The sequence below is a fragment of the Peromyscus californicus genome, unplaced genomic scaffold, assembly GCF_007827085.1.
Source record: "Peromyscus californicus insignis strain IS unplaced genomic scaffold, ASM782708v3 Scaffold_3__1_contigs__length_106647218, whole genome shotgun sequence".
NCBI lineage: Eukaryota > Metazoa > Chordata > Mammalia > Rodentia > Cricetidae > Peromyscus > Peromyscus californicus.
This window is the reverse complement of record NW_026294551.1, coordinates 88,414,517-88,436,257: the sequence shown is the minus strand read 5'-3', so window position 1 is coordinate 88,436,257 and position 21,741 is coordinate 88,414,517. Positions and strand designations below refer to the sequence as shown.

The 21,741-nt window shown below is 56.3% G+C and overlaps 2 protein-coding genes across 6 annotated transcripts; one reads left to right on the top strand and one right to left on the bottom strand.

Annotated features, from left to right (window-relative positions):
* Positions 1 to 5,346: 5,346 nt before the first annotated feature.
* On the top strand, positions 5,347 to 19,424 carry Baiap3 (BAI1 associated protein 3). 4 transcript variants are annotated; one of them, XM_052758702.1, is made up of 34 exons: positions 5,347 to 5,476; positions 9,845 to 9,978; positions 10,185 to 10,272; positions 10,470 to 10,550; positions 10,789 to 10,896; positions 11,466 to 11,525; positions 11,681 to 11,747; positions 11,850 to 12,045; positions 12,347 to 12,391; positions 12,505 to 12,582; positions 12,707 to 12,809; positions 13,137 to 13,244; positions 13,329 to 13,424; positions 13,521 to 13,624; positions 13,758 to 13,878; positions 14,311 to 14,435; positions 14,521 to 14,611; positions 14,732 to 14,788; positions 14,869 to 14,966; positions 15,069 to 15,120; positions 15,238 to 15,368; positions 15,473 to 15,596; positions 15,672 to 15,815; positions 15,901 to 15,993; positions 16,089 to 16,280; positions 16,371 to 16,439; positions 16,526 to 16,605; positions 16,678 to 16,786; positions 17,154 to 17,225; positions 17,398 to 17,478; positions 17,561 to 17,681; positions 17,755 to 17,878; positions 17,957 to 18,162; positions 18,245 to 19,424. In XM_052758702.1, exons 2-34 carry the CDS (start codon positions 9,854 to 9,856, stop codon positions 18,346 to 18,348), a joined length of 3,453 nt encoding a protein of 1,150 aa, XP_052614662.1. In that variant the 5' UTR covers positions 5,347 to 5,476; positions 9,845 to 9,853; the 3' UTR covers positions 18,349 to 19,424. The 4 variants fall into 4 exon arrangements, with proteins under 4 accessions (XP_052614662.1, XP_052614664.1, XP_052614665.1 ...); XM_052758704.1 differs by lacking the exon at positions 5,347 to 5,476 and adding an exon at positions 5,521 to 6,038; XM_052758705.1 differs by lacking the exon at positions 5,347 to 5,476 and adding an exon at positions 6,250 to 6,471.
* Positions 19,261 to 21,723, bottom strand: Tsr3 (TSR3 ribosome maturation factor). Of its 2 annotated transcripts, none has more exons than XM_052758719.1 (6): positions 21,563 to 21,723; positions 21,266 to 21,485; positions 20,681 to 20,874; positions 20,075 to 20,248; positions 19,883 to 19,946; positions 19,261 to 19,626 (listed from the first exon to the last, which is right to left on the bottom strand). In XM_052758719.1, exons 1-6 carry the CDS (start codon positions 21,672 to 21,674, stop codon positions 19,422 to 19,424), a joined length of 969 nt encoding a protein of 322 aa, XP_052614679.1. In that variant the 5' UTR covers positions 21,675 to 21,723; the 3' UTR covers positions 19,261 to 19,421. The 2 variants fall into 2 exon arrangements, with proteins under 2 accessions (XP_052614679.1, XP_052614680.1); XM_052758720.1 differs by having other exon boundaries at positions 21,582 to 21,697.
* Between the last annotated feature and the right edge of the window lie 18 nt (positions 21,724 to 21,741).

Here is a 21,741-nt window from a genome sequence, read left to right as displayed (position 1 = left end):
TGAGGGGAGTTTTACTAAAAGTGCTCCTTGAGGAGTCCGGTGGAGGTGGGGGCTGTGGCTGGAGAGATACGACCTCTGATGAACTTGTGAAAACAAATGTTTTCTCCTGGGTTCACCATGATTTCAGAAATTATTCAAATTAACCATAGATGTTTGAGGCTTAGGGCCTTAGATAATAATAACTTTGTGCCAGAAATGAGAGCTCTGTGGGGATCAACTCATTGACTCCTCATAGCAGCCCTATGAAATGAGTCATAGTAGTGTCCCCACTAGACAGACAGGGAAACTGAGGTGACAGCCAGCATTTAGCAAGGGTTCCTGGTGCACTCTGCTTCTATCAGTACAAACCACTCAGAACTTCTCAGTCTGTTTCTCTTATCAGTTGGGAACTTCCAAATTCCCCTCAAGCCCATTGCCTAGTTTCATTGTCCTGAGGACCACCCAGTCGAAGTCCCTGTTGATCTGCTACTGATCTGAATAGAAATATAAACCAATCGTCCTTCATGGTTGGGAGTGGGGGACGGACAGAGCATGACTTCATGCATTCAAGTCACTCTGGTCTTTCATAATTTACACATGAAAGACCTGAATTCCAAAAGTATTGGCTGCCCATTTTACAGATGAGGAAACTAAGGTCAAGACCACAGAAGAGTCTCATCCTGGTGTAGTTGGTTATGGCGACAGCCGGCTCAGTGATTAAGAGCTCTGGCAGAGGAATGGAGTTTGGTTCCCAGCACCCACGTCAGACTGTTCAATAACTGCCTGTAACTCAGTCTCCAGAGGATCCAATAGGCCCTCTTTTGGCCTTCACAAGCACCCACACAGACAAACCGCGCGCGCTAGCTAGCACATACACAGTTTTAAAATCTGTAAATAAAGTCTGACAGAGTTCCAGGAATGCTAGTGTCCAGGACTGGCCCTGCCCATTGGGTTCCCAAGCCGATTTTTGTGGCTCCCAGGAACTTGGGCCTTGTGTTCTGTCCACAGTGTTCGTCATGGTCTCTGTCTTGGGGTTTCTATTGCTGCAACAAGACACCATGACCAAAAAGCAAGTTAGGAAGGAAAGGGTTTATTGGCTTACACTTCCACATCACTGTTCATCATCCAAGGAAGTCAGGACAGGAACTCAAGCAGAGGCCATGGAGGGCGCTGCTTACTGACTTGCTCCCCATGGCTGCTTATAGAATTTATCAGCCTGCTTTTTTTTTTTTCTCTCTCTCCATACAGGGTTTATCCGTGTAGTTTTGTTGCCTGTCCTGGATCTCGCTCTGTAGACCAGGCTGGCCTCAAACTCACAGAGATCCGCCTGGCTCTGCCTTCCGAGTGCTGGGATTAAAGGCGTGCACCACCACTGCCCGGCTCAGCCTGCTTTCTTTATAGAACTCAAGATCACCTGCCCAGGGAGGGCACCACCCACAATAGACTGGGCCCTCCCCCATCAATCACTGATTAAGAAAATGCCCTACAGATTTGCCTGAAGCCCAATCTTGTGGAGGCATGTTCTTTTTCTTTTCTTTTCTTTTCTTTTCTTTTCTTTTCTGAGGGAGAGGACAGTTTCAAGGCAGGGTTTCACTGTTAAGCCCTGGCTATCCTGAAACTCACTGTAGACCAGGCTGGCCTCAGACTCACAGAGATCCCCTGCCTGTGGCTCCTGAGTGCTGGAACTAGAGGCGTGGGCCGCTGCCACCATGTCTTGGAGGTATTTTCTTAAATGAGGTTCCCTCCCCTCAGATGACTTTAGCATGTGTCAAATTGACATCAAAGTAGCCAGCACAACCTCACATCTATCAAGCCCCACTGGGACTTGGCCAGCTAGAAAGCCTAGCCACTGCTGCCCCCAACAGTGATGGTTTAGAGCTTATTGGTCCCCCTGGTCGGGGACCAACACTGACTTGTACCTGCAGGAACAGATGTGAACCAATTCCAGAAGGGAGGGATCAAGAAACGTTGTGTCTGAGCCCCTGTCCAGCTGACCCTGACATTGAGTCGGGGATGGGGGCATTTGGTAGCTCTTGAGACTCTTAGAGGCCTCCAGATATTGTTAGTGCCTCTGAGGAGTCATTGGGCCTGACTTGGGGCCATCATGTGTCCCTGGCCTGGCCTGGCCTGGAGGCCATACCTGAATTCTTGGAGGAGAAAAGGGACAACAAAAATGTAAGGAAATAGCCCTGGGCTTGTCCATCTGGGCCCCTGCCTACCCAGGCCAGATCATCTGTGTCCTCATCCCAGGACACCCCCTTAAAAGAAAAGTCCTCACCCCTCCAGGAGTTACTGTCTCTGGAAGGTTCTGGGCCCAGAGATGAGAGAAAGAGGATGCCTCCAAGCCCTAGGTTCTGCAGAAGATGATGGGCACATAGGAGCCAGGTGTGCCTTGCACATCCAGCTGTCTCCTGATAGCAGCCCTCGTCCTTTCTCTCCACTCAGCCTTTGACCACAGCAATGTGCCCTTATGGAAATGGGCCCCTCACTGGCACTGATGATGACACAGGACAGATGCCAAGAGCTTGTGTTCCTCACCAGGCCCTCTAGAGTTTCACAGAGGGACTCAGACCCACCCAATAGCCTTTGTGTTGCCCTTGGCTGCACCCTGGCCAGGACATGCTTCTTTTGCCTCCCTCCAGCCAGGCCCCACAAAAAACAGTACATGAAGCTGGGGATAGTCCTTGGTGGGTAACATGCTGGCCTAGCGTGCCTCGTACCCTAGGTTAGGTCCTCAGTAGTGCCCTGCACAAAAACAAACAAAAACGACTGACAGACAGATCAGTCAGTCTTTGGTCTAATGATGTAGCTATTGGTAGATTGCTTGCCCAGGGTGCACAAAGCCCTGGGTTCAGTCCCCAACACTGCATACAACTGGGAATGGGGCACATGCCAGCACTTAAGAGGGAGAGGTAGAAAGATCAGAAAATCAAAGTTAGCCATAGCCGCATAACAAGTTGAAGTTTGACGTCAATCTGAGCTACAAGAGAACATGGTTGGTTTTTGGTTTTTGGTTTAAAACAAAACAAAAACAAAAACAAACTTCCAAAAAAAAAAAAAAGGTCATGTACCACCCCAGACCTAGACCGGTTCCAGGTACGTGGATATTGGATGCAAGAAAGTCAAAAATACTTGGTGTGACCTGCAGTTCAAGGACCAGCTTTTCAGACAGAAGGCTCTCCGGAGCCACCATACCCCTTAAGTCACTTCTCTTCAGCAAGTGGATAGATTCTCGCAGGCCTGGGGGTGCTTGGCCAAAGCCCCAAAGCCCTCTGACCCTATGAGCCTTCACTGGGTGGTCTGCCTTTCCCTGCAGTAGGAGGTGCATGGTTCCAGGTTCAGGCCTAGCCCAGGAACCAGCAGTCTCTAAGGTCAGTCGCATCCCCTATTACGGATGAGGGCAACCGAGGAGGCTCTGAGCAAAGGAGGACTGTGAACAGGTGACCCTGCAGCTCCGACCCGTGACAGCCTCAGAATGAGTCAAGAAAGATGACAGCCTGAGTCACCAATGGGTTGTCATTCACTCAACACCCCCCTTCACACACACACACACACACACACACACACACACACACACACACACACTCACACACACACACACTCACACACACACACACACACACACACTCACACACACACACACACACACACACACACACACACACACACACACACACACACACTAAAGGTCTGTGGAGGGAAGGACCCAGGGTAAACTGGACTCTTGAGGATGGGTTTGGGACTCAGTCTGTTGCTATGTGACTCAAAGCCTCTTTCCATGTGTGGATCTCAGTTTCCCTTGTCAAAGACAGGAGCAAAGACTCACCCAGTCTAGAGTCTCAGAGGCTGGAGCCCCTGCAGTGGGGCTGCCCCCCCACTTCCTGTTTACAGCAGCCTCTAGCTCATCCTTTTACCCTAAAGCTATTACCATCACCATGGCAACCAGACTGTGTTTGTTCCAACAGGTTGGTTGGTAAAACCTGACGCAAGACTCCAATAGTGGGCGCAACTCCAGATCCTGGGAGGGAGGTCAGCTGCTCCACTCCAATTCCTATCCCCTAAAGAGGGGCAGTGTGGGGCACAGAGTCCAGGACCCCTTCCCTTGCTCATCTGACATCCTTGTCCCGACAGTGGGGTCACATCTTTTATCCCCTTCGCCTGGCCTGGCTGTGCTAAGCTGGAGACTGACTATGGGAACTGAACATCCTGCAGGACAATATTCTGTTTTGTCTCCTGTCTTCACAAGGATGAGCGTAGAACTTGACATAGCTGTGACCTGGGATACAGACAGGTGGCAATATCCACCTCACCTATATGCTCCCTGGGATGAAGGGCTATGGCCAGGCTGCTGCCTCCCAGAAGTTTCCTGCCCAGTTCCCAGTAATGAGGACCACAGGCCCCTGCCCAGCGCTCCTTTAGAAGCGTTTCGCTTTGGTCTCCCCAGAAGAGATGGTCTTTGCTACAGTCTGGGATGGAGGATTTTCAGGCCTCTTTTCCTGATCCTCACACTGGTTGGAGTCCTTCCCATAAAAAACGAGACCTTTGGGATAAACTGTAAAGCAAGGTGGCCAGTGGTATCCCACCGAGTCAGAGTTGGTCCCCAGAAGCCTACTGAGCCCTCGAACAGGCAAGAACAACTCGGCAGCCCTCCTTGGGTGGCTGGGAAACCTATACAGCAGGAATCCTGTCAGGTATGTCCTCTGCCCCAGCTCCAGAGCTAGCACATTCGGGAACGGACAGGCAACTGGTTTAACAAGCCTCCAGGTGACCATCACTCTGCTCAAGCGGTGGAGATTGAGTGAGGAGGGGGTCTAGGGAATAAGTGGCCTGGGAACAGCAGAATCCAGCTTCTGTGGCCTAACCCAACCTTCTGCACACACTCACGGACAACAGTGACGTCGTGAGATGTACCAGGTTAATGCCAGAGCTGATTTCCCTAGAAGAAAGCAGCTCCAGGCAGTACTGAGGGGCAGAGCTTTGGTGAGAGGGTTGGCTTTGGATATGACTGTAGAGCACTTCAAGAAACCCAGGCACTTCGCCTTTGGGCGACTGTAGCTTCTTCCCTGCGGCCCTGGGAAGGAGACCCCGCGACAGCCTCCTCCCTCGGGGTGGGGGTGGTGGGGGTGGTGGAGGAGTTAGCACAGCCAAGCGAGATCCAACGCAGCGCCCCTCTCTGCACCCACCTGTGGGTTACTGAGCCCATTGCCCAGAGCAAGGGGGTCTCTGGCCAGCACCAGGTGGGCACGAACCCCCTCCCGACCCTAGACGCGCAGGGTGGGGGAGGACAGGGCTGGAACCTCTGACCAGCAAACGAGGCCAGGCCCCGCCTCCGCCCGCCCGCCCGCCCGCGCCCCCCGCCCGCCGCTCCCGCTCTGCAGTGCTCAGTCTCCAGCGCGCGCGGCTGCTAGCGGTCGCTGTGCCTTGGTGTCCCCAGCCAGTGCGACAGCGACGCCAGCAGGGACCCCCGACCCCCGTGGTCCCCGAACCCCTGTCCACGGTGAGTGCTGTAACTCCTGCCCGGTGCCGTCAGACTGCCGTCGGGGCTTAACCTGCCTCCCACCCAGACAGACAGACAGACGCGACGGGCCCCCTCGGGCTCAGGCCCTCGGGCTAATACACTCCGCTCCCCATGGGGCTCCGGGATTGAAGGCATCGGGGTAACGGGAAACTGAGGCCCTGGGGAAACTGAGGCCGCGCGTGCTCAGAGGGGCGGGGTCGCAGGGCTGGCGTCCTAGGCTCTGAACGCAGCAGAGGACGCTCCGGGGTCTGCACTGCAGAACGCGAGGGAGGGTTGAAGGGCGGGACCTCACGACCCCGAGAGTGCGCACCTGCTACCACGGTTCCCACGGTCGCCGCTGCTGAGCTACCTGTGACCCCTCTTCCCAGTAGAGGCCGCTGACTGAAGCGGAGCTGGGGACCTCGGAGACGCCCCGCGGGGCTTCTCTGAAGCCTTTCTAGCGGGCTGAATCCCATCAAGTTAGCCCCCAGCGCCCGTGTCCCCCCCACTTTCCGACGACCGCGAGACCCTTGCCCTTACTAACCTGAAATTCCTGCCCAGGGTAAGCCTTGGTCCTCCCTGATCGCCCAGGAATTCGGGCCTCACCATTTGGTCTGGGGTCTGACGTTTTGTGTGTGTGTGTGTGTGTGTGTGTGTGTGTGTGTGTGTGTGTGTGTGTGTGTGTGTGAGAGAGAGAGAGAGAGAGAGAGAGACAGAGACAGAGACAGAGACAGAGACAGAGACAGAAATAGGCAGAAAGAGACAGAGAGACAGAGACAGGCAGACAGAGGGAGACACACACACACACACACACACACACACACACACACACACACACACACACAGAAATATTACAACAGAGCAGTTCCCATACTCCCCTCGGACCTCCTGCCTTCCAGGGGGGAAAACTGCAAATAGAGCGGGGGAGGGTAACCACAATCCCCGTCCCCATCACAAAAAAAAGCAGCCGATCAGGAGCAACTCAACGGAGACAGGTAAGTGGCAGGTAAGGCTCCTGGGAAGAGTGGACCCTTCTCTATCAGTGGAGCATGGAGAGCATCCCTGCTGCTGGCCTCTGACCTGAGAAGCTCTAGTTCACTTACAGAGAGCAAAGTGCAGATCCCCTGACTCCTCTCTGGGAAATCAGGGAGGAATGGACGCCCAAGCAGCATGTGGAACTGGTAGACCAGATGGGCCGTACTTGGCCACTGTCCCACATGAGGAGGGGAGGTTGAAGAGGTCCAGAGGCCAGGGGGAGATCTGGGAATCCAGGAAAACTTGGGAAGGGTCTGAGAGGTAAGGTGGGGACTGACCAGGAAGAGGGGGGAAAAAAGCAGAGAAGACCAAAGAAGAGACCCCGGGATACCACCCTGCCACCATCTGTCCCAGTTTCCAGAGGTCCATATGCACTAAAGGTGCCTCCTCGGCACTCTAGTGTTTATTATGGGTTGGGAGCCCAGGAAGACCCCTCCAGCCCTCTCCTAAGCTGCCCTTAAATTCTCTGCCTCATTACCACCAGATCTTCAAATGGCTGGCTAGTAGGGGACAGCTTAGGGTGGGAGTCCTGGGTGAAATCCTGCCTCTGCACAGCTTGCCCCAGTCACAGACAGGAGTGGTAACTAGCTTTCCGCTCATCCCCCAGTTCATATGGAAAGAGCTTCGTGTCTGGTCCTTTGTTTGCTTACTGGACGGTTGGGAGCTATGACTCTGGCCCTAGTGACTGGGTGTGAGCAGGGCTGTGGGCACATACTGCTGTACTACTCTCCAAGGCCAGAAGGGACAGTGAAATCGAGACTAGTGTCTGAGCGGGGCCCACCAGAGAGACTGGTAGAAGGTGGGGCTAGGGGAGAGCGCTGCACTTAGCTGCTGCTGCCCTCTACAGGCTGAGATTTCCAGAAATCCATGGGTAGTATTCAAATGCATACAGGTTTGTGACGATGAATGATGAGGTCCTGGCTGGACACAGAGGCCTCTTTGACAGGTGTCTCTCAGGGCCTGGGCTGTTGGGTCACAGACGGTAACAGCTGCTGAGACAGCCTGAGGTTTCCAAGGGGATCAGAGCTGTTTCTGGGCGTCAGGATGAGCCAGCTCTTACGGAGACTGCAGCTGACATACTGCTGTTAGCCTCATCCTAGCAACAGACTCAGGATGGGGGCAGGGGGCACAGCCGAACCTAAGCTCCGGACACCACAGGAAAATGCAGTATTTGCACAGCAGAGCCTTAAGCCCCAGGATACCACCTGCGGCTGGTGACGCCGGGCAGGTTCCCAAGCCCACACCTGTTTCCTTGTTTGACCCAAGGCAGGGGTGCATCCTTTAGCTCCTATTCTGTCAGGTTACTTTGCTTCTGCGTCACATTTGTCTCCGGGACTGCAAGCCCCTGTAGCCCCATCACACGTAGATGCAGCTGGCGGTTGCCTTGGCAACAGCTCAAGAAGCAGCTGCTTGCCTGGCTTGGGGTGCAGGGGGAGCAGCTCCTCCCTCTAGTCAGTGAAGAGCTGAGCCTGTGACACTTGGCCACCTGGGACCTCAGGACTGGCCACCCGTGGCAAAAGCTTGCTGGGCTCTCGCATTTGGGAGGAGGTTTGTGGGGCTTCCCCTCAGGGTGCAGAGCCACTTGGCCTCCTCCACATCTGCAGCTCTGGGGTCGCACCAGATAGGAACTGGTTGGAGCAAAGGGGTCAGAATGTAGCACCCCTGAGGAATGCTGGCTTCAGCCAGTGGGAATAGTGGAAATAGAGGTAAGATGGAGAGCTTCTCACCACAGACAGGCTCCGTGGCCCAAAGAAGCTCCGCAACCTCCGACCACCCCTGAGACCCTGGGCCAGGAGAAGAACTTGCCGTGGAGTCCATTTCCTATCTTATGAAATGGAAGTGACAGTCTCCCCTTGCTAGGACTAATGAAACTGTGTAGATGAGTGCCAGTGTCCAGTGGTGGATGGCAGGCACAGACTATATGTATCCTGTTAATGTGACCATCAAGACAGGGACCCCAAGGGGTGAGTACTGTGTGACAGAGATGACAGAGATGGCCTGGATGGGGGATAGTGTTTCTCAGGAAAGAGAGGGGACCTCCCTGGGGTAGTGTGGGGAAGGCGCAGACCCAGAAGTGGTTGTGTGACCCAGGGTAGGGGATGCACAGGGTGGTGTCGTGGAAATGGATGGGAGGCCGCTGTATCCTAGGTACCACATTTCCCTTCAATTTGGGGTCTACAGAGTAAACAGCTCTTGCTGAAGATTATGCAGATGCAGATACAGCCAGCTCTTCCTCCCAAATGTGGGTGGGTAGGTGAGGTCTGGGAACTCATCAAGCATAAGAGAAGCGGAGATTCTCAGATGATCCTAAGCCTGTCACCCCAAAAAGAAGGGTGCCCTCCTGGTATTCAGTCTCAGAATTGCCACTGTGATCCCTGATACCCGAGCCACCTACCAGGGCTACCAGTGTGCTCAGTCCATACACTTCCACCCCCAGACCTCAAGTTCCGAGTAGAATGGCTGACAGGAGGCCATAGAGTCAGAATCAGCGTCACCCTGGGCCTGGACTCCATTAGCAGTTTGGAAGCCACTCTCCTAGAGATGACATTCAGGTTGCTTTGGCAGGGTGCAGGATGCAGCAGGATAGCTTGGTTGCCACAGCAACAGGCGGGCAACTGATTCAATGGACTAGTAAGCAGGGAGCTCGGGATGCAGCTGAACACTTCCAGCCTTCCCCAAACGAGACACATGAGTTTCATGCTCCTTTTTACTGATTGTGGGGTGATAACTCTGCTTCAGGGGTTACTGGCTCTTACGTTGTGTTGGATATGTGTAAGGACTATAGAGCAGCTCCCTCCTGGTCATTCTGGCCTCAGGGACAAGTGCCAACCCTACCCTGGACTCATGGGTGTAAGGGCCGAACCACAGACTAGTGTCTTGCCTCGCTGTTTTGCCTTCTGTGGAGAAGGCCTGTGTACGATCTATCCTGGCTCCAACTGGACAAGGGTATTGGTAAGGACACAGGAAACAGACACATTCTGTCACACTGTCCTGGGTGGTTGGGGCTCAGCTGGGATACCTACCGGCCTTGGATGTGGGAGAAGAACATACCTGTCTCCACTGAGATCCCAGCAGTACTTTCACACAGAGAACCAACTCTGTGCCTGGCACTCCCATCTGAGGTTATCTGTCACCACATCCCAGGGCCGCTGTACCAGGGACATAAAGGCTATTAGGTCACTTGCCTGGTGTGGCCGCAGAGTCTGTAAAGTCCCCTGCAGGGACTCAGCACAGTGCAGGGTGATCTCAGACCTGCGGGCCGTTAGCCCCCTCTGCTAGCTTCAGCGGCGCAGTGGTAAAGCCGAGGACAAACTGATGTTGTGCTCGCTGCAGGTGGCTGCCATGTCAACCTTGCTGGACATCAAGAGCAGCGTGCTCAGGCAGGTGCAGGTGTGCCCATCCTTCCGCCGTAAGACGGAGCAGGAGAACCCAGGCACAGACGCACAGGAGCCCGCCACAGGGGCCTGGTGGGTACCCCAGGGCTGACTGTGCAGGGCATGTGGGCCTGGCTTCCCTCCACTGGCTGGCCTGTACACTTGTCCAGTGCCAATCCACGTGGGTGGGAGAGGGACCAAGGGGGTCTAAGCTCAAGGCCAAGAACACTATGGTTGTCCTCTTGATCCGTTCTCTCTGTGGCTCCTTGAATCATGTTCTGACCTAGGCTTTCTTCCAGGAAACCTGGGGATGGTGTGGAGTTCTTCGCCCACATGCGCCTCATCCTGAAAAAGGGGGATGGCAGACAGGGCCTGCCATGCCCTGAGGTGAGGACTCCATTTCTAAATGGTGTAGGGACTGCTACTCAGCACAGGCTACTGTTCTAGGTCCTATCTGACCTCCACCTCAAACCTCTCATATCTCATGAGCACCTTCGTTCATCCAGCTAGAGGGTCCGGGCAGCTGCAGACTCAGGTGCCTCTGCCTTCACAGACCTTCCCCTGGCAGTCTAACTCCCTCACAGGTTCTTTTGCGCAGTGGTTCCCCGGCCCCGGCTGAGCCTGTGGACCCCAACCGTGGCATGAGAAACCTGACCCAGGAGGAGGTAATGGGTGTCCGGGGCGTCTAAGCCCAGGGAGTGACTGTAACTCCTTTCTCTAGGATTGTAGGGCCCATGGTCTGGTGACAGGTGGGTAGGGCAGTCGGGTGAGCAGGAGCAGAGGCACTAAGGCTGAGGATCCACTCATAGTGGGAGGGGCTGCTTGGGGCTGATGCACCAGAAGGGTAGAGCAGGGGCTGAGATGCTCTGCTGTGCCTGGGAACTCAGGGCCTGTTTCCTGAAGGTGGAGATGCTCTACGAGGAGGCCTTATACACAGTCCTCCACCGGGCAGGCACCATGGGCCCCGACCAGGTAGATGACGAGGAGGTCTTGCTAAGCTACCTTCAGCAGGTAAGCAGGGCTCCACCCACCCGGGTCCCACCCACCCTGCCTCACTCTGGGGAGGACTGAGATGTGTGTGTGTGCACCTGTACACACCACACATACACACACACACACACACACACACACACACACACACACACACACACACACACACTGGTGCCAGTGTCACCTGGATGACAACACAAAATGCATACACCAGTGTACATTGGTGAATATCCACAGTGGGTGGAGACCTGGTTAGACATGGAGACACATGTGCAGAGGATGCAAGACAGATAACACAGACATGATTAGAAAGGACCGGCTGGTACTCAGAGGAGGGCAGAGTAGTCAGAGGGTATGTTTCCTTCCCACTGGTTTGTGCTCTGCATTATCCTGTCCCCGCCCTGCTCACCACATCTGTGCCATGCCCTCACCCGCTCACTCCTCTGAATGCTCAGAACCATAGCACCAGCTGGGCAGTGGTCTTCCACATGGTAGGCCAGAGGGACATTCCCTCCTGTGCACATTCCTGAGACTCCTGAGACAGCGCAAGCTTTTCCCCAGACTCCTAATTACCTACTCATCACCCACAGGTGTTTGGCACCAGTTCTGAAGAACACATGGAGGCCATCACTCGTGTGAAGAAAGCCAAGGTGAGGTTATGCACACCCAGGCACATACTGGCTGGCCAGCAGTGGCATCTGGTGGCAGGAAGGGATACCAGGGTGGCAGGATAAGTGGGGGACTGTAACATGCATGCTGAGGCTGCTTAGTCCTGTGAAGTCCCCCAGCACCCTTCTGTCTGTAGGCTCCCACATATGCCCTGAAAGTCTCCGTCATGCGTGCCAAGAACCTTCTGGCTAAAGACCCCAATGGTAAGTGGGTATCTGGTAGGCCCTTGTAGTGCCTGGCAGCTGTTCCAGCTGTAGACAGTGGAAATACGAGGGCCAAGGGCTGAGGCACCTGCTCCATTTCAGGCTTCAGTGATCCATACTGCATGCTGGGCATCCTGCCGGCCTCTAGTGTCCCACAGGAGTCAAGTGGGCAGAAGGAGCAGCGCTTTGGCTTCCGCAAAGGCAGCAAGCGTAGCAGCCCATTGCCCGCCAAGTGTATCCAGGTCACCGAGGTCAAGAGCAGCACCCTGAATCCTGTCTGGAAAGAGCACTTCCTGTTGTAAGGCTCCTAGCCTGATGATAGCCAAATACCCCAAACGATGACCACTCATTGCTGCCCAGGAAACTTGTAAGAGGGACTGGTAATGCACCCACTTCCCAGAGGAATAGTCTAAGACCCACAGACAGATGTTGTTTGTGTCCCTGTGGCCTCATAGCTGGTAGCAAGTAGAGATTAGGATGTGAGCCCAGCAGTCTGTGTGGAGAACATGGCTACTAGTTGCTCCTGGATATCTCCCTGCCTCAACCCCGGCCAGATGTGGCCTGGGAGTTTCATACACATTTCTCTGTCTTCTCTGCAGTGAAATTGAGGATGTCAACACAGACCAGCTGCACCTGGACATCTGGTAGAGGACCCTGAGCTTGGCAGGGCATGGGGTGGGGTGGCATCTCTGCTCTGGGACAGAATGAGGCTCAGAGCTGGGCTTGGAACTCCAGTCAGACCATCTTCCACCTTCAGGGACCACGATGACGACGTATCCCTGGCAGAAGCATGCAGGAAGCTGAATGAAGTTATTGGCCTGAAGGGCATGAGCAGGTGTGGGGTGGGGGAGGTGGGGAGTCATAACCCTAGATCTGTGCATGCAGCTTAGCCACAGGGGTCAGTGGCTTTCCAGGATCACCAGAGTGATACCACTCTGCTATCCACCTGTTGTGCCCAGATACTTCAAACAGATTGTCAAGTCGGCCCGTGCAAATGGGACAGCAGGGCCCACCGAGGACCACACTGATGACTTCTTGGGCTGCCTCAACATCCCTATCAGGGTGTGTGGGGGAGGGAACACTAACCAGCTGTGTATGGATGATTAGGATCCTTGGTGGGTGCATGGGGGTGCCCCAGAGCTCTTGGGCATCTCCAGTGGCAGTGTCCCATGATTCCCATAGAGCATCCCACTCTCTTGGGGCTGGAGGAGGTGGGCTGCATTGGGCACCTACTCAGCATTCCCTTCTCCTCAGGGTTCCAGAGGGTAGCTTGTTTTGTCTTTACTGGGGTTTGAAAGCACCCTACTACTGAGCCCTTTGGACAGTGTGGGATGGAAAAGGGGCGGTCTCGAGGTCTGGTCTTACACCTTCCCATTCCACTCCTCTCAGGAGGTGCCTGTGGCGGGTGCGGACCGCTGGTTTAAGCTGGAACCACGCTCCAGTGCCTCCCGTGTGCAAGGAGACTGCCACCTGGTCCTCAAGCTGATCACCACCCAGGTGGGAAGCTATGGGAGCCACATCTGCACCCCTGCCTGCAGGGCTCAGGCAGGGCTGGTGACAGACCTCAGTTCTGCCTTCCAGAGGGACACTGCTATGAGTCAGCGTGGACGCTCGGGCTTCCTGTCTTACCTGTTGCTTCTCAGCCGTGTGCTGCGGTTTGAGCACCGAGTGGAGGAGGTAGTGGGTGCCCTTGGGCTGCTGAGTAGAGTAAGGGGCCCAGGGCAGGGATGGAGTGGCTCTCTGGCCTCTGCCCACCCTGGCTCTCTTCTCCAGCCGAACTCCAGCAGCTGGCGTGGTGAGCTCAGTGGGCCTGGGACCACCGTCCTTTGTCTGCATGGAGCCCAAAGCAATCTGTCACCCTTGCAGCTGGCGGTGCTGTGAGTAGGCAGGGTGGCCCTGTGGGTAGAACCACCGGAGAAGGCTGTAAGCGGGTGGAGCGTGGGGAAGACAGTGCTGTGGGGTGGGACCTGCTGTGCGAGAGCAGACCACAAGCTTGGGCTCCTATTACAGGCGCTGGCAAGTCAGTAGCCGCCACCATCAGACACGCACCCTGGACTATGGCTACCTGCTGGGGCTGCTGGAAGATGTGCAGGCACACTGGGAGGAGGCAGCTTCACTGCCCCAGGAACAGGTGGGTATGGGCATGGCTACAGGTCTGTGTGCTATTGATAAAGAGTTCATTGGGAGCCAAGGGACCTACCTCATAGGGTTTGAAAACATGAAACACATGATAGGGGAGAGAGTGCTGTGCAGTAGGAGCTGGAGTAACTTTGGGAGGCTGCCACAAAGGTCAGCCTGGGCTGAGGGCGAAGCCTCTGAGGTGGCAAGTGTCTGAGCAGCAGGAGCAAGTGGGCACTGGCAGTATGGAGCTGGGAGGACAGGAGCTATAAAGGCGCTGCGGCTCGCAGGTGCAGCGAGGGCAGAGTTGTGGGAGTCAAGAGCAGGACAGGCCGTTGGGAAGGGACTGGGCTAGCTACACGAAGCAGTGCTTTTTCAGTGTCTATGAGCAGAGCTGCCTTGGACCCTGTCCCTGTCTTGACTCTGAAGAACCCTTTCCCTGCAGGAGGAGAGCCTAGCTGACAGCTTCTCCGCCTTCTCGGAGTTCGGGCTGAGGCTGCTGCGCCAGCTCCGAGATTACTTCCCTGCCACCAACAGCACGGCTGTGTATCGCTTGGAGCTGCTGCTCAAGTGGGTTGTAGCACAGCAGGACGGGGGGTGGGGGCTGGAGGGCCGGGGGTTGGAGCAGGCCTCCGCAGCTGGCTGTCCTCACCAGGTGCCTGGAGAAGCTACAGCTCTTCCAGCCAGCCTTCGAGATCTGTCCCTTCGAGACAGAGCTCAGCATGGACATTGCTGCTGCTCTGAAGGTGTGTCTGGACCCATCTTGGCCCTCCTTCCCTTGGCCCCTTCAAGGCCCTGCTGTCCACAGGTGCTTAACCTGACTCTTCCCTTCAATCCGCTGCATGCTTTACTGGCTACTACGACAGCGGGGTAATCGTGAGTGGTATGACCAGCTCCTGAACACCAAGAGTCCTCGAGAGCAGGTGTGGATCTGGATGGCATGGGCTGGAGACCCAGGGCATTCGGGGGTACACTGGTCACTTCAAGCCTGGCTTTCTTGCAGCCAGGGCCGCAGCGCCTAGCGGGGCTTGTTGAACTTGCAGACGTCATCTATGAGGACTTGAAGTCCTGCTATGGGGTCTACGCCAGCCTCTTCCATGGGTAGGCCCTTCCCCTGGATGCTGCCACTAGGCCAGAACGGGCTGGATTGGAATGGTAGGGCTGGCTGGTGGGAAACGGGTGGCTGAGGCGTGTCTTTTACAGTATCCTTAAGGTGGACTTCTTCACTCTTACCTTCCGGCAGCTGGAACGTCTGGTGAGGGGGAGTCCCTTACCCTGGGTGCCTGTGGGTACTGGAGACCGGGGAGAAGTCCCTGGTTAAGAGGGTCCCCAGATTTACTTTGGCAATGGCCTAATCCCACCATCTGAGCAGGTGGCTGAGGAGGCATGGGTACTGACAGAGGAGCTGAGCCCCAAGATGAACCTAGAGGTAGCCTCAGGGCTCTTTGAGCTCTACCTGACCCTGGCAGATACCCAGCGTTTCTGGAGCTGCATCCCTGGACGGTGGGTACCCCACCTAGAACTGGTACCTCCTTAGCCCTGAACCTGGAGACCTCTGGGTAAAGGTATGTGAGTCCTGATGGGCTCTGAGCAAGTGTTCACTGCAGGGAAAGCCGCTCCCTAGCCCTGGCTGGCATCCACACCCCGTTTCTGCCAGCTGTGAAGCTCTGGCTGCAGGTGCTGAGGGACCAGGCCAAGTGGCGCCTGCAGGGAGCTGTGGATGTAGACACGGTGAGTGTGTGCTCGGTTGCATGGTGCTGGCTCATCCTGTACCCCTGCAGCATCAGCCCCCTTCTGCCTTTGTAGCTGGAGCCTGTGGATGCGGCTTCCAAACACAGCAGCTCCGCAGCCACCGCCAGCCTCTGCCTTAGCCACATCCAGGAGCTCTGGGTCCGCCTGGCCTGGCCTGACCCTGCCCAGGCCCAGGCGTTAGGCACTCAGCTCAGCCAGGTACATGGGCTGGGGATATGTGGGGAGTAGATCAGGAGATGGGGCAGGGGTAGGGTCCCAAGCTCCCTGCCCATCTCTGCCCCAGGACATGTGTGAGGCCTCCCTCTTCTACACGGAGCTGCTGAGGAAGAAGGTGGACACCCAGCCAGGGGCTGCTGGTGAGGCAGTGAGTGAACAGGTGAGTGGCTGGATGTAAGGGGACAGGTGGCTGGGTGGGATCACCCCCCAACTCCCTTGACAGATGCTCAGCTGCCGCTGGCCATACCTCCCCAGCTCTGTGTGGTGCTCAACAACGTAGAGTTGGTGCGCAGAGCTTCGGGGCAAGCGCTAAGAGGCCTGGCATGGCCTGAAGGGGCCAGTGGACTGGAGGGAGTGCTCCCCCGCCCTCTCCTCAGCAGCATACAGGCCCTGGATGAAGATCTCCAGCGGGAGGCCCACACCGTGACAGCGCATCTGACTTCCAAGGTGGGCAGAGGGGTGGGGCCCGGGACTCGTAGTCATGTGGGGACTATTGTTGAATCCCCACTCTTGTTCTGAGCACCACCCCTCTCTCAGATGGTGGCAGACATCAGGAAGTACGTACAGCACATCAGTCTGTCCCCCGACTCTATTCAGAATGATGAGGTAAGTGGAGGGGATTATCGGGGAGTGTGTATGCCAGAGGCAGGCTGAAGTCCAGTTGGGCCAGCCCTGAGGACTCCTGCCTACAGGCTGTAGCCCCACTCCTGAAATATCTAGACGAGAAGCTGGCCTTGATGAATGACTCACTGGTGAAGGAGAACCTGAGCAGGTACCAGCTAGGGAGTGGGGCAGGTGGGGGTGGTTGCTGGCCCAGGGAGTCACCCAGGTGGTGTTCCTCTAGGGTGCTGGAGGCTCTCTGGGAGCTGCTTCTTCAGGCCATTCTGCAGGCACTGAGTGCAAACAGAGACGTCTCTGCTGATTTCTATGGACGCTTCCACTTCACACTCGAGGTAGGGTCACAAGGAACCCCCAGGTCCATCTCCCAAGGCCCCCTCCCTACTGCCCCATAGGACACTACACCTGCCCGGGTACTCCACAGTCTACTGGCAGCTCTTCTTCCCTACAGCCCAAATACCTTAGGACACCTGTTCCCACAGCTGTCTGGCCTCAGGGGCTGGCATTTTCCAGGCCTCCTGGGGATGTAGAAGAGGGAGGCCTCACACATGTCCTGGGGCAGAGATGGGCAGGGAGCTTGGGACCCCACACAGATTTGAGAAGCGTCTTTGCCTTGGCTCCTAAGACCCAGAGCTCCCCGAACCTACAGGTCTTCAGCATAGGCCAGCCCTCTGACAAGCCCCTCTCCTTTCCCTGTTGTAGGCTCTGGTCAGTTTCTTCCATGCTGAGGGCCAGGGGCTGCCCTTGGAGAACCTGAGGGATGGAAGCTACAAGGTGAGCTTTTGGATGAGCTGAGCCTTCTGCAGGAACAAGTCCAGCCTGCTGCCCTGCAGTAGGCATCCTTGCGCTGGTGAAACCAGATGGCCACGAGGCAGCTCAGATGCCTCTGTGAGGGCACCTGGCTGCCCTGCCAGGGACCAGTTACCAGTGCCAGTTTCCCGTGCAGAGGCTGGAGGAGGAGCTTCGGCTGCACAAATGCTCCACCCGAGAGTGCATCGAGCAGTTTTACCTGGACAAGCTCAAGCAGGTGGGACTGGCATTGTCTACCCACAGGCCTGCTCTGAGACCCAGCTTCCTTCACTGGCTTTTTCCACTGACCTTTCCCACAGAGGTCTCTGGAGCAGAACCGGTTTGGGCGCCTGACTGTGCGATGCCATTATGAAGCGGCTGAGCAGAGGCTAGCTGTGGAGGTGCTGCATGCAGCCGATCTACTGCCCTTGGATGCCAATGGTGAGGCCCAGCAGCAGCAGCAGCAGCAGGGGGAGGGGCCAGGGAGACATTTGGCTCACACTGTATCTTCTAGGTCTGAGTGACCCCTTTGTGATTGTGGAGCTTGGCCCACCACACCTCTTCCCACTGGTCCGCAGCCAGAGGACCCAAGTGAAAGCCCGGACATTGCACCCGGTCTATGATGAGCTCTTCCACTTGTGAGTGCCTGCCTGGCCTGCTGTGCCCCATGCCTGAGCCATATGGCTGCAGCAGGCTCCTGACTGCCCTGTCTACAGCTCCGTGCCTGCAGAGGCATGCCGCCGCCGCGGGGCCTGTGTGCTGTTCACGGTTATGGACCACGACTGGCTGTCCACCAATGACTTTGCCGGGGAGGCAGCCCTTGGCCTAGGTGGTGTCAGTGGCATCGCAAGGCCACACGTGGGAGGGGGCATGAGACCCGGGCAGCCCATCACACTACACCTGCGCAGGCCCAGAGCTCAGGGTGAGTGAGAGTCCATGGGGTTGAGGGTGGTGGGCCTGGCCCAAACTGGCTTCCTCATGCCCACCTCCATATCCACCTACAGTGAGGTCTGCATTGCGGATGCTAGAAGGCCGCACCAACAAAGAGGCACAAGAGTTTGTCAAGAAACTCAAGGAGCTGGAGAAGTGCATGGAGGCTGACCTCTGAGCACCCTGATGGTCACAGCCTGGCCCTCCCCACTTCCCTGTGGGGCCCACTTTGTGCAGCCAGGGGTTCTGGGGGCCCCTCCCTCACCATGTGACCTGCCTGCTCTGGTTGAACCCTGTGGCTTCTGTCTGGCTGTGTCTTTTGGTGTGTGCTGTGACCCCTTTGTGCCCCAGCATGCCCCACCTTGAATATGAGCAGCCAACTCAGAGGGACCTGGTCAGCATCTGCCTGTGGATGCAGAGCAGGATGGATGGATGGGACCTGACCCCAGTGGGCTCTCTTCCCTGGTGCAGTAGTCATGTGCTGTCAGTGGACTCTGCCCCCTAGAGGCCATGAGGTAGTATCTGGAGACATCTGTGGTCACAACTAGGGAGTGGAGGGTACTGGTGCCAGGGGTGGAGGCCAGTGTTGCTGTTCACACCCCTGTAACCATCAGTTGGCCTGATGAGAAATGACTGATGTCTCATGACAGTAGTACCACAGAGGAAGCCTCATAGAGGAGGCCCTGCCCTGCTCCCCCAGGATAGGTCTCCACTGGCAGAGGCAAGAAGGCCAGGGAACAAGTTAGGTTAGCAGCTGCCAGGGCCCCAGGCAGAGGGTGAGGGTTTCTCCTGCCTGCAGCTTCTCCCTCCTGATCTAGATGCTCTACCCACAGCAGGTGAGCAAGGGGCCAGCTGAGGATTACTTGAGTTCTGGTTCCCACCTGGCTCCTGGGCCCAGGAGGGTTTCTCCCATAGTCACCATGAGGAAAGGGGCATTGCCCACAGTTGGAGATCAGGGTTAAGTGCTCTATGGCCAGCTGGTCAGATATCCTTTTACACATCTGTATGTGACCATACTGGACTTACCCCATAGCCCAGATCCACCCAGGTAGACTTCCCCAACCCTTAGCCAAGTACGAAGCAACAGAACTCATATTGGGAGGCTCCTTCTTGGCTTTATCAAGAGCCCTAAGGCAGGACTCCAAACAAGGCTGTCACAGAACTGTCCCAACAGGCCTGTCCATCCCCAGGTTCCACTGCCACCTCTGGACCAACACACAGCAGCTTCAATAATGTACTCGTTTGCAGCCTTCAGTCTCTCAGCTGTCTCTTGACTTCTTTCCGGAGTTCAGTGGGGTCTCTGGCCTGCGCCTCTTCTTCTGTCTCTACCTCTTGAGAGCAGCTGCTGTCTCCTCCATGAGCACCAGTTCCTTGTTCCTCGCACTCATCACTGTCCTCCCCAGAATCCTCACTGTGGTCCTCAGACTCATCAGCGTCATCCATGTCCACGGGCAGCCTGGAAGGGAGGGATGTACCTTGGTATAGACAAAGGCCAGTACAGGGTTACCTTCCCTGTGACACTCAACCATTGAAGCCCTCAAGCAGGAGATACTCTGCGCCCAACCCCCTCCAGCAGTCAGCTGCTTTAAACTCTATAACCACCACCAGGCCTTGCTCGGGAAGCCACACCCACAGGGCAGGAGGGACCTGGCCAAGGCTCCAGGAGCACACTGGGCTTGAGCCATCACTTAGCGTGGATCCACAGGACCTACCAGGTACTGGCCACAGGCCTGTTGAGGTTTGCAAACTCTCGCCCGGAGTCCACATCAAAGGGATCTGAACGTAGAAAGGAAGGTGACCTCTTAAGTGATTTCAGGGCAGAGCCAAACTGGTGGCTCCAGGCTCCAAAGGACCTGAAGGGGCTTCACAGCTTCCCTGGGGCTCCCAACCATGCCAGGCCTCACCGATCTCCTCCTCAGGGGTGTCCTTGGCGCTAGCCAAGTACCCCTGCTCGGCCTGCAGCACCTCCTCCGGGCCATGGCAGGCTGCATACTTCTCCAGGAGCTCTCGGTTCAGGTCCAGGAAGCCCTTGCCCCACTTAAACTTCTGAAGCAAAATGACGGCAAGATCTGAGAAGCCTGGTAGAACAAAAACCAGAAATACACCTGGGACCCATCTAGAGAGCAGGGCTGTATCACCCCTTCCTGCCCTCCCAGGAAGCTTCACCACCTCTCAGTTCCCCAGGTTCCTCTCATTTGCTGAGAAACAATGTCTTACGAGGTCTCCATCCGGGCCTCCCCTTGAATCCTACATCCCCTTCAGATGCTGAGAACAGAGTCTGGGGGGCAGTGCTGTAACCACAGTGACGACCCACAGCTGTCCATTTTGCCCCTACCACCGCTTCCACAAGGCTGTATGTGGGTACTGGAACTGAAACCAACCCTGCCTGATGGCTCCCAATATATTCTCCTCACATCCCCCTGTTCGGAATCTGCCAGAAGGAACCAGTCTTGGGGGGCACAGGCAGGTCTCAGACTGCCATGTCAGGCTTCTGGCAGCCTGAAACTCACCTACAATGCAGAAGGCAGCGGCAAAAGCTTCCACGCAGGAAAGTCTGCAGGGCCGGCCATAGTTTACAGGGTTGGCAGCCAGGAGGTAAGGCAGGAGCCGTAAATGGCTCCCTCGCATCTTCCCAAAGGGTGTCTCATCCAGTTTGGCCCAGGAGCAGTCTATGACAGCGACCCCTGACTGTGCCACCAGCTGTCTGCCGGAGAGTGAGGGTAGGTTCTGGGGCTCCAAGTAAGACATGTCTTTGGAGACCGGCTTCACTACAGATGAGATATGCTCGTCTTTCCAAACTATGGTTTATTGCAATGGTACAAAGAGCCCTCACTACCAAGCTTAGGGGCAGCTGCTGGGGGTAGCTGGACAACGTTTACTTAAGTTTTTCTCCTAGGCCCTTCTACACTCTAAGCCTCACTATGAAAAGGGTCAAGTTAGATACAACCCTGCCCATGAGAAAGGCATGGCCATGCAAGACCAAGAAGCAAGGCTTGAAGAAAATGATACCCTCCATAAGGGGCGGTTTAACAAAGACGAGATAAGGGAGAGGGCACTCCGACACCTCCCCGGTCCCCCAGGCCTCCGGTGCCTACCTGTCGGCGGGAGACACGTACTGAGTGCCTACGGGGCTGAGCACTAGGCCGCCAAATCTTTGGCCCAGGCGCAGGCATCGTACCAGACCCAGGCGGGCCAGTTTACGGCCCGTGCAGCGCCGGGGGTCGCAGTGGCCAAGCTCCCACATAGCCAGGGCACAAGGCAGCGCCGCAGGGCCCGGGACATCCTGGCCCTCGGCCGCCTCAGGTTGCACGGATGCTGCAGAGAGAGAGAAGGTCGGGTTCTCAGCGCCGGCTTCCAAGCCCGACCCGCTGCTCCGATCGCTCCAAACTCACCGCGCAGCGCAGCGCCCACCTCGTCAGCGAAAGCATCCAGAGAGCGGCCGAGGGGACGCCGGACACGACCGCTCTCCGTCCTGGACCCGCGCGCAACCTTCTTGCGGCCCATAGCCCCAGAGAAAAGCCTCCGCCACAGGGTTTGCTCGAGCGGTGTGCGCGTGCGCGCTCGCGCCGCT

What these genes read in the sequence shown, in the direction of transcription:
- Baiap3 (XM_052758702.1), top strand. Translation starts at nt 9,854, where the DNA reads ATGTCAACCTTGCTGGACATCAAGAGCAGCGTGCTCAGGCAGGTGCAG. An exon ending in AGGGCCTGCCATGCCCTGAG is followed by an intron (nt 10,273 to 10,469) that starts GTGAGGACTCCA and finishes ACTCCCTCACAG; the next exon opens with GTTCTTTTGCGCAGTGGTTC. An exon ending in GAAACCTGACCCAGGAGGAG is followed by an intron (nt 10,551 to 10,788) that starts GTAATGGGTGTC and finishes TGTTTCCTGAAG; the next exon opens with GTGGAGATGCTCTACGAGGA.
- Tsr3 (XM_052758719.1), bottom strand. Translation starts at nt 21,674, where the DNA reads ATGGGCCGCAAGAAGGTTGCGCGCGGGTCCAGGACGGAGAGCGGTCGT. An exon ending in CGCTGCCTTCTGCATTGTAG is followed by an intron (nt 20,249 to 20,680) that starts GTGAGTTTCAGG and finishes TTGTTCTACCAG; the next exon opens with GCTTCTCAGATCTTGCCGTC. An exon ending in AGGCCTGTGGCCAGTACCTG is followed by an intron (nt 19,627 to 19,882) that starts GTAGGTCCTGTG and finishes CCTCCCTTCCAG; the next exon opens with GCTGCCCGTGGACATGGATG.